The 11090-nt window shown below is 36.1% G+C and overlaps 1 protein-coding gene across 4 annotated transcripts; it reads right to left on the reverse strand.

The window, feature by feature from the left end:
- Positions 1–3216: 3216 nt before the first annotated feature.
- On the reverse strand, positions 3217–11004 carry LOC143902499 (uncharacterized). 4 transcript variants are annotated; one of them, XM_077415458.1, is made up of 9 exons: positions 10403–10814; positions 8123–10161; positions 6730–7476; positions 6116–6349; positions 5661–6037; positions 5103–5354; positions 4841–5018; positions 4366–4392; positions 3217–3948 (listed from the first exon to the last, which is right to left on the reverse strand). In XM_077415458.1, exons 2-8 carry the CDS (start codon positions 10142–10144, stop codon positions 4384–4386), a joined length of 3819 nt encoding a protein of 1272 aa, XP_077271584.1. In that variant the 5' UTR covers positions 10145–10161; positions 10403–10814; the 3' UTR covers positions 3217–3948; positions 4366–4383. The 4 variants fall into 4 exon arrangements, with proteins under 4 accessions (XP_077271584.1, XP_077271585.1, XP_077271583.1 ...); XM_077415459.1 differs by lacking the exon at positions 4366–4392 and having other exon boundaries at positions 8123–9811; positions 9983–10161; positions 10403–10813; XM_077415457.1 differs by lacking the exons at positions 4366–4392; positions 10403–10814 and adding an exon at positions 10859–11004.
- Positions 11005–11090: the final 86 nt, after the last annotated feature.

Raw genomic sequence — 11090 nt, forward strand, 5'->3', positions numbered from 1 at the left:
CTCGTTAAAAATGCCGAAACACTCGAAAAGTTAGCTCATAAATATCTCGACGTCCTAAACTACTAAATCGACTTTTATTTCATTTTTCTTACATCGACAAAAACTTATCCCTATATCTGATGATGTCTTATACGATCGCATCCACGGAATCGCGCGAATAACATTATCTACCTATAGATTTATTATGCGGGAATTTGCGGCGCGGTGTATGCAACGGATATGTATTTACGTATATGAAATTAAGTGAGCGAGAGACAGAGCGAGAAAGAGATAATGGGAGAGAAGGGCTCGGAGCCGAGCGCCGATTATCCTCCGCCTTAAATTTCGCTTTCGTTATTTTGCCTTCTAGAGCGGCGAATATAATTTCGCTTAATTTGCCGCGAGCGATAACGTTGTCGACTCGCGCACGCTTGTACACACGTACGTAACACACGGCGACTCACTCGGAATGCCGGACGATTACACGCGAGAAGTTCAAGTCGACATAAATGTCTTGACGTTTAATTAAGCCGGTTTTTACGTTGGTCTAATCCTCTCGGTCATTTATTCGCCTATTTTGCGGGCACGTTACACATTATCTTCTTTCTTTCTTTCTCTTTCGAATTCAGAATCCGGTACGACCGCGTCTCCTGTAAAGCGACACAAAGACAAGTGTCCGGCAAGAGATTTAGAGACGAAAAAAAAAGAGTCTTGGAACTCCGCCAACGTCTCGGCGATGTTGTTCGGGCGATGGCGTCGGGAGTCCTTGAGCATCCTCGATCGAAACGAGACGTTTCCGATTAGCCGATGCGATAAGTAAGTTTTCCGCGCGGTTTCTTATCGGGATTGAACCTCGGAAAATAACCGATGATCTGCGAATGGCTCTCCGTCCGTTCAACCTTATCGCGGACGCAACATTGTCCAGAAAAACCGACTCTTCGTGCCGATAACGAGGACGCAGACAAGGACATATTTTCCCTCACATCTTTATTCCTCTCCTTCTTCCTCCTTTTTTGTATAGGTTTCCGTATCCCGAGATATAGTACACCGAGGCCAGCCTCTTTCCTTCCTTCTTTCTTCTTTGCTCTAAAGACAGATATACGGACTTGTTTCGTGTCCAAAATTTGATGTGGACCGGATGCGGATAAAAGCAATACTTTCAAGTATACTCGAGCCTGAACGAAACGTATTCGAACCCTCTATGAGTACTTGGAACCTGGATCAAATATGTTCGAATCTTTAATGAGTACTTTACTAAAAATGTTGTGTGTAAAAAATATAATGTGTATATATACACACACACACACACACACACAATATCCCAGCAAACATCAAGAAAACATGCTAGCTATAATTTTCTCAAGAATGTAAATGCAATATAACACATATGTGCTATAGTATGTGTTACTTGGTGTTTGCTGGGGGGAGATCTCTCTCTTCATTATACAATTTTATATAATGACATATTATAACGTAATATATTCAAGCATTACTTGTAAAAGATTCGATTCTTTAGAAATTGCTTATAAGTACATCTTGAATCCTGCAGGTAATCGATTTGAAATTCGAAACTAACTAATCGGGTATTAATTTGCAAGTACAAATGTATGAAATATTATTCCTTGAATAAATATTACTCGAATCCTAGAAATAAAACTTGATTATTGAATTTGACCTGAATTTCCAAGTTCTTATTGAGCTTGACTCCCTCATCCCCACTGGTACGCAACGACGATACGGCACACGGATAAGCAGTAAGTCCGTATCCATCCTGATAGATATTTCTTATCGCGGCAAAATATCGCCGTTCTTCTCTTCTCAAATGGTTTCACTAGCAGTGGGATATAACAATCGGTCTTCGGTTATATCTCTGTTTGATCCCAGGCTGTGGCCCACTTAGCTCTACGAATCTTTCAAAATGTTTTTTTTTTTTTTTTATATTCACGAAATTTCTCATAACTCGTGTAGAAATCATACCTAAGAGTCTCTCCATTCGCGACTGCTCCCTTTCTAAAAGCTTCAGGCCGTTCCAGCGATATAACGAGTGCTCGTTATATCGCGAAATTGGTGCTTCTCGATATCATATGTCGGCTTTCGTTTTTATCTCGTTCTTATCGCTTATACTGACGGGAAATTGACCTTAACACAAAGTACAGAGTTTATTTCTGCTTTCGGTTATTTTCCTCTCTCGGGGATTAAATACGAAATAATTATAGACACGGCAAACGTAATCGTACAGGAGTCCCCCTCGAATGCCCAGGCTTTAGCTTCATTAAAATGTCAATAGCTGCTGCCGAGTACCTATCGCTAATAGCGCACTGCAAATTTGTTAAAGAAATCTCTCGAACGCTATTTGCACTGTATTACGTAATTATTCGTTATCGCTCATTAATATTCATACTTCTTCTAATTGTGTCGATTTGATGCATCTTATTCAGATTCTGAAATCTACTTCACTCGAGATCGTCGGTGCAACGGACAAAATGTAAATTGGCGACAACTAATAAACTAATCGTGCGGTCATCGAATTTAAAATATAATTAAAATACGTTTCTTTTTTCTTAATTTTTTCATCATATCTCATAATTTTTAATCAGCAAAATGAATAAGCAAAATCTTTCGGCGAAGTTTTATCGGAGTGTAAATGTTACTTTTTTTGTTATAATTTATTCAATTCTGATCCTCGTGAAATGTTGCACAGACGTGCATCGAATAAATATTTATCGAAAATATATCCTGTCTATATAAAAAGTAAAAAGATATTGTGCATTTAAAATTCAAACGCGCGTATATTTGTTACCGCATACATATACATTACAGACATATATAACATTTGATTGTTCAACGAGTTTTTATTATTGCTCCGCACCTTTAACGCTTTCTGCACATAAATTTACGCTTTGAACAAAAAATGTGGGAACGGTAAGAAAATTTAGAAAGTATTAAAAGTTAAAAGCAGCAGCACTCCCGTTATAACTAATAATTACTCTACACAATAGATAATCCATCAGCATGTAACTAAAAGAAGTAGAAGGGTTATATTATAAACTGTTTCTACAAAATAGGAACAAATATATTTTTCATGTGTGAACTCATAAAAAATACGTTGCAGTTTATCTTATCATATAAAAAACACTAAATTAAGTTAAATTATTTTAACTTAATTTAGTGTTATTTTAACACTAAATTAAGTTAAATTATTTTAACTTAATTTAGTGTTTTTTCAGTTGCTTAATGTATTTACGATAACGTTTTATAGCTATAAATTAAGGAATTGAAGGCGTGGTAACGATGTGAGTTATTTTATTTATACGCCAGTTGAATACTAGAAATAATCAGAAATAATATTCATCACGTTCGTAAAAAAATACGTTGCAGTTTATCATATCATATAAAAAATACTAAATTACGTTAAGTTAAATTATCAGTTGCTTATTGTTTAGGATAACGTTTTATAGCTATAAATTAAGGAATTGAAGGCGTAGTAACGATGTAAGTTGTTATTTTATTTATATGCCAGCTGAATATATTAGAAATATATTCAGAAATAAAGTTTATCATGGTTTTTAGTGCTTTCCTTCAACTTATTCCAACTTCATGCTTATTTTTTTCAAAATCAAAACTGTTCTCCACTGTCCAATTCCTCAATTTATATATTATAATACCTGCTTCTGTGTTTTGTACTTCCATTTTTATCATCATGTACATGACTGCATAAGGTTGGACAAGACTAGCAACTGTTTTGACTCATCTACTACTATCTTAACTAATTACTTGTATTGTGTCGAGAATAGATTTGTAAATTGTATGTAGAAAAATGCTCTAATAATATATGACAAAATATTAAATGAAATTTTAGAACCAAACGAGTAAAGAATATATATATTGTTTTCGATATCGTAATTAATAGTAACGCAAAAGTTGTCATCCAAATGGATAGTGCACATTCCTCGCATTCCTATTGGGTACCTGAAAATAGTTTTCAAAACTTAATATACAGGGTGTTTCGTGTTTCCCAAGTACAAAAATTGAGAGGAATATTCCGTGGCTTAATTTAAGGAGAAAAGATCCTATAAACATATGCCCTAAACTGTTTCGTTTTTAAAACACAGGTTTCGAAGTTGTAAAAAAAAATATGAAAATTTTGAAAATCTGGAAAACGTTTAAAAAAGTTTTATTGGTACTGAAAATGGTTTTAATGTCACATGTACGCATACCAAATTTGAATAAAATTTCTTTAAACGTTTTCCAGATTTTCGAAATTTTCATATTTTTTTCACAACTTTGACACCCCCGTATTTTGAAAACAAAGAAGTTTAGGGGATGTTTAAAGGATCTTTTCTTCCTAAAATAAGCTATGAAATTTCCTTAATTTGGTGTACTTACTTAGCCCTTAGGCTTTAATTATACACCCTGTATAATTAAATATGCAATTTTAAAATATGAAACATATACCATTAAAAATATCTTATTCACTAATGTGGCTTAGAACATAAATATTATACGTATGTACATATACTTGTGATAAATTTTGAATTATTAATTATTACATTTTCCGAACTGTAGATAATGTGATAAATCTAGAAATTTACATTTGACCATTCGCCAAATATGTACAATTTTTGTTCCATGTTAAAAATTACATTTTCTAGACATATAATATTCGTATTTTAAACCACTAAGGCCCGATTCCACCAACGTCGCTTAACTTGAACCTTAGCATAACTCACCCTCCGTCTCTTTCTAACTGTCCTCCTTAGAAAGAGACGGAGGGTGAGTTAAGCTAAGGTTCAAGTTAGGCGACGTTGGTGTAACCAGGCCTAAATGCGTATTTATTTGAATATGCAGATTGTATATATACCACTGGATTTGGAATATCATCATGAGGTCCTCTGGTTTTAGGCGGTAACTTTGGTAAAAGTGCATCAACATTTATATCAATTTTAGGATCTTTCTCTTTAATCTGCTTTACAGTTTCCTTACAAACTTTGATTACAGACTCGGCATTCATACGACGATCATCACTCCATAACGGACAACTAATAAAAAAAAAAAAAAGGTAAAGTAAAATAATGTCGACTCGATTGCACAATGATGTCAAATTGCATATTATCAAAACTCACAGATTCGAGCGTTCTGCTCCTTGACCTTGAAAATGCTTATAATCAGTTACTGGTTTGTCGCAGATGTAACACATCTGAGCACCACATACACAAGTCATTTTGTTACAGCCTTCTTCCTTGAAAAACATTCGGCTGCAACAATAGCATTTTCGTACCAGAGCTTCAGTCATTTTTTCTTCCAAGAATTTACGTGCAGACTCTGTTTTCTTTTCGTTGCATTTCAGAGGAATGTGATTAAGTTCTTTGCATAATCTAATACCAAAACAATTTATTAGTAATGTGCAGTCACGTGTTTACTTGTAAATATCTTTTCCGAGTTCCGAACCATTCTGAACCATTTTGAAATGCATATTGCAATATAGAAAACTAAATGTTTCTTCGCAAATTTATGTTAAAACAAAGACAATATTCCGTGAAATAAGTATTTGATACATTCTGAACTGTTCTGAAACTTACAATCTTCATCGACACTTAAATTCAGTCAGACACAGAATTTGATAACGGTGAAAAGCGATGACAACATCAAAATTATAGTAGTAACGTCAGGATTACACTTACCGACAAGATTCTTTCATACATTCCGGATTAAGGCATTTGAAAATCTTATCTTCCGGTGGCGGTATAGATGCAAAATGACAAAATGGACATGACACTAAGCCTTCGACTCCAGCGGCTATTACCTCCGCCTCTTGCCGCTTGCAAAGCAGGATACTGAATTTAGTTGGCGGTAATACTCGCTGAAGTACAGATATAGGAAATTCACATCCGCACTTTAACAAGCAATCCACACGTGTATTGCCATCTCCCAGTACCACATCGGTACTCCGTACTATGCACGAGTTGCAAAATATATGACCCTCCTCGCACGTGGAACACTTTGATGGCATACATTCGTTATCGTAACAACACTGACATTCGAACAGCTGACCTTTTGCCTGACAGAAAAAAATTAGTAAAAAATAATGATCTATCTAAAACAAAAATAGTGATTTCTATTTTAGAACATTTTGTACTTTAAGCTCATTAAATTCTTGCTCTTCTTTTGCTTTCATTTCGTCCAGATATTTTCTAAGTTCTGCTTTATGTTGTATAAAAGCACATTCTTGAAGGAACGGTATATTTTCTGTTAGAACCATCTTGTTACTATGCCGTTTAGTTTTCATATCGGGATTTAAAGCTTCCAGGGCCTTCGCAGTTAAACTCAAATTATTCGTATATTTACTGTATGTTTTCACCAATGTATTTACCTGCAAAGCATATTTAAATGTACATTATTTAATATCGAGATATTGAACAGCTTAATGATAAAACAGTAATATTAAGCAAAAGATTCGGGTACGTTTTCCTACTATTTTATACATATTATAAGAGATTTTAGGTGGAAAAATATTATAATTTCATTGCGATAAAAACAAGTAACCAAAATCATAAATATAATTAAATCCAAGGTAATACATCATGCTAAGTTTCGTAGAGAACGGAAATACAATAATAATAATAAACTTGAAAAATTTAATCCGTGATACTGTGATCTAATAACGATGAAAAATCCATAATCAAGAATTAAAATTAATTGAGCACACTTGAAAAAATATTTTAATGTGTATCTTAAATTAAAGCTGATTACCCTCAATTTACTGAAATAATATTTAAGAAAATCTATTGCGTGCGGATTAAATTGGCAATTCCTCTTGTCGTTTTCAAAGTATGAAAATGGATCTGGAAATATTTCTAAGAACTGTTGCACTTTGAAATCCGTCGTATACTGCTTCTGCTGTTCTGTAATCTTTTTCTTAGCCAGATATTGCGTCCTCGTTGGATAATCCGGGTTTTCAATTTTTAACTGAACAAATTCTTTAATCCGTTCGTGATCTCCATGAAGTTCCTCAGCAATTTTTCTTAAATATACAGGATCTGCGTCAGGGAATATCGTCAATAAATCGGCATATTGCTCATTCATATCATAAGATGGGTCGGGTTCTTCTTTCGGAGCTGGAAATGGCTTGAGTATTTTCAGATTCTCTTGGCCACAATTGAGCAATGTGTCAACTAAATGCTCGAATAATCCTGCTTCATTAAGTGAATGTTCATAATCTCTAGTATAATCATGGCATAACTTTTTAATATGAGGAGTTTTTACACTTGGAAACATGGGTATTAATTTGACGTATAACGCATTAGCTTTTTCATTCAATATTATGTTTGTACTCTCAACACTTTTTTCTGTATGTTTCTCCTTGCGTTCACATGGTTTTACTTCTTTATAATCAGCATCTTTCTGCTGTACTCCATGATCCGTTACGCTTGGAATTCTATCTAATGCTTCACTGTGTGAAGCTACAGTAAGTCCATAATTTATGGACAGCATTGATTGCTGAAAAGAAAAGATAATTAATTAATATATATTTACAGTAATAATAAAGATTTATACATCTATTCATTTGAAACGTGAACCGCAGTGGAAGAAATCTATTGTAAGTTTACAGGAGCTTATAAAACTTGAGCTTAAGCTAGTGGAGAGAATTCATGAAAGCATAAGCATAAATTGAAAGAGTAAATTGAAAATTCAAACCTCTGGGTTGTTGCAACCTAGAGCTTTTCGAAACATTACTTTTATTATTAATTAACTCGCACGTGCTTTACGATTGTTAACCTCCGAATTCGAACTGCGCGAGAAGAACTGCGATCGCGACTGATATGTCACGTATACTGGAAACGCGACCCAATGCGGTAAACACGACATGTCAAGATATCGATAAGAATGCGCGAGACAGGAGTCACGGAAAAGGAGTCATAACACAGGAAATGTAAATATTATTCTCGGGAACACCTTTGGTTGAGCGGTATGCCTGAAAATGTAACGCAGCGTGTCCTGCACCTACGGTACTCTAAAAAAAAATCTCTCCTCTCCACGCCATTTCCTATTTCTTGAAAATCAAATAAAAATGAAATGCAGGCATAATTAAATCGATTTTTAGGTAGATTGGACTAATCTACGCAAAACATACACGCGTTTTTACCTGTTTTTCAGTCGCATCGCCCGCTTCCTGATCAAAATTATAACACGCTTTGCTGCTGTTCGCTCTTTGGCGGTCCGGGATGTTTTGAGCGGTTTCTGCCGAACTAGATGGTTGGTTGTAATATTGCGATACGTTTGCAGTATATATACTGGCTAATGGAGCGTCTTTCTTTTCCATGTTTCTCGATACATTCGACACGTTTCGTGGAACAAGCCGGTTTGGGTAAACTATGATAGGAGGTTGAAGAACGTGGCTAGAATGGCTAGATCGAGATGCTTCTTTGTTACTTGATGACGTGTTCGGTAACCTTATGATTGGAGATGAATTTGCACTTGGATCAAGATTTGCATTATGTCTATAGTGATTCATTTGCATTGCACTTTTAGGTGCTAGTATTGGACTTGGTATTACATTAATATATTTGTAGGAATTTTCTGTGGTAAGTCGTAATTTTGGCGGTGATAAAATAGGAACTGCTGATTTGGAATGCATTTCAAGGTTTTGCGAGGATTGCTGGAAATTTGTTTCAAGTGTTAACTTAGCTGGTTGCAACACCGGCGCTACAGGACATGTAGTTTTATTGTCGGAAAGTGATTTAGATTTTTTTTTAACTTCTGAAAACTTATTCGATTCCTTGGTCTCCGAACCGATTGTTGGCGATTTCTTTAAATCCTGCGCAATCGTGTGCATTAAATTATCCGCATCTTTATTTATATCGTTCATTGTTTCAACACATTTAGCAGCGAGGGGGGCCAGCTTTAACGACTTTAACGTTACTTTTTTCAGCGGTATCGCGATTGGTTCAGCGATATTGTTATTCGTATTACTCGTGACAACTTCTAGCCGTTCCAGCAGATTCTTTGTCATTTCCTCGTACTCCGACGACATAGATCGATTTTCTAATTTTTCGATATTAAATACTTCTTTCGGCGGTGTCGCGATTGGTTCAGCGATAAGGTTATTTGTATCATTTGAGACGGCCGCTTCTGGCACATTCTTTTTCATTTCCTCAATCTCACGCGCAAATAGATTTACTAATTTTTCGACATTAAATACTTTTTTCAGCGGTACCGCGATTGGTCCACCGCTAAGGTTAGGCACATTCCTTTTCATTTCCTCAATATCATCCGTTGACGACGCAGATCGATGTTCTAATTTTTCGACATTTTCAACCACCATAGATTTCACACGCTGCTCTGTCTTTTCTACGGCTGTTTCCGTATTTACCTGATCTTTTTGTAGAGAAACATTGGAATTCTTTTTACATTCCACAATACATATCTCATCCGAAGATTTTCGTTTTCGAAAATATTGAGGCGCTGGCCTTTCCGTCGGTAACAAGTCCCACAACGTAAGCTCCGTACGATTTCTCGCTAATTGATTGCCGCTAAGCATTCTATAGATCAATTTTTCACTGAATCTGGGTAAAAGTGCACGTATTAGTCTCGCATCCTTCATCAATTCATCCGAATTAAAGGAGTCATCTGCAGGCTTTAGGAATCTATCGTCAGAATCTTTACTGCATCCCGGTCTTGGGCTCTCCGATAGTATCTTCATCCTGGGAACAGTCTTCGTGTACGTAACATCATTATTATTTTCCTCAACTTCTGCTATAGCTTCATTTCGGAGCTCTTTGCTAACCGACGTAGCCTGTCTATCGCCGCTACTAGCTACAGCTGGAACTTGATCCTGCAAATTTACCGACGGTTCAACAAAAATCTCACCTGGCAGAGGTGAAAAAGGGCTCGAAGTTGCAGTATCATTGGCTATTGCTCTCACAGTATCAATAATTGATACATCTGACGTAGAAGTATAATAATAATCTCTGTCTTCGTCAGAATCTGATGGAACATTAATTACTTCGGCACTTGTGTTTTCCATGGAAGAATTCGGCGTTTCATATTTAGAAACTTCATCGGAAACCTTATCGTGACGTGTCTCCGGTTGAACTTCCATGGGGAACGGCTCTGAGTTATCTGAGTTATCTGTAGAATTTTCGGTATAGTCAAAGTCTTCGTCCATGATAGTGTCGAAATTTCCTGTGAAATTAACGAACGATAAAAGTTATGAAAACGAAGATGCGGGAACACTTTTCAAATCTGTAACGTCTTTCAGGTTATGGAGAGTAAACATACAGTAATGTAAAAAAGGAAAAAATAGCGTAAAAATAAAAAAAAACAGACTTCAGGAAAACAGGAACACGTGTCACGAAAAGGCTAATAAAGACGCAAATTTACAGAAAGATGCGAGAAAGAAAATATAATTCGCCTAATGATTTACCTAATGAAATATCTTATTGACGTGTTTTGTTGACATTTGTTTACGGCTGCAACAGGCTCGTTTCATTTTACTCATATGCAAAAACAACCAATTTCAGAACGTATGTACGACGAAGTATCCGTTTTCTCAATATTCTCAACAAACCGAGCGGACCCCTATCTTATCGTTGGGAACTTGGGTTGACTTGGGTTTGAGTGGGCGCCATTGGTTCATTTACGTTTCGGAATTTTCGGATTGTTTCGGTAGTTCGGCTTTGTTCGGCTTGCGAGCAAAGCAGGATAGGACAGAGGAGAAGAAAAAAGTAAGAAGCTGCGGGCTGCGGGGGAGTGTGCGCGCCTGCTGAAGGTCGAAGGTAGGATAACTTGATTGGCTGCGCCATGTTGAGAATAACGAGAATTTTTGGCAAAAAAAAATGCAACAAGACGTAGTACAACATATGTACATACATATACATACATGCGCTAAAAGACGGCGCTAATTTGACTGTATTTGCTCAATAATTAAGGTCATTGCACGTTACAAAGTTTAAGGCTGAGTTTCCACTGAGCGCGTCACGCGTCGCGTCGTCACAAGTTAACCACGCAAAACATCCCATTTCATCACATTCTTGTGCGACGGGATCGAACGGGGATGTTGGTCAATCGCCGAATTGTTTAAATGTGATTGGTCAATTTTTTCTACGTCCAAG

The sequence above is a fragment of the Temnothorax americanus genome, unplaced genomic scaffold, assembly GCF_048541705.1.
Source record: "Temnothorax americanus isolate GAGA-0224 unplaced genomic scaffold, ASM4854170v1 Scaffold4, whole genome shotgun sequence".
NCBI lineage: Eukaryota > Metazoa > Arthropoda > Insecta > Hymenoptera > Formicidae > Temnothorax > Temnothorax americanus.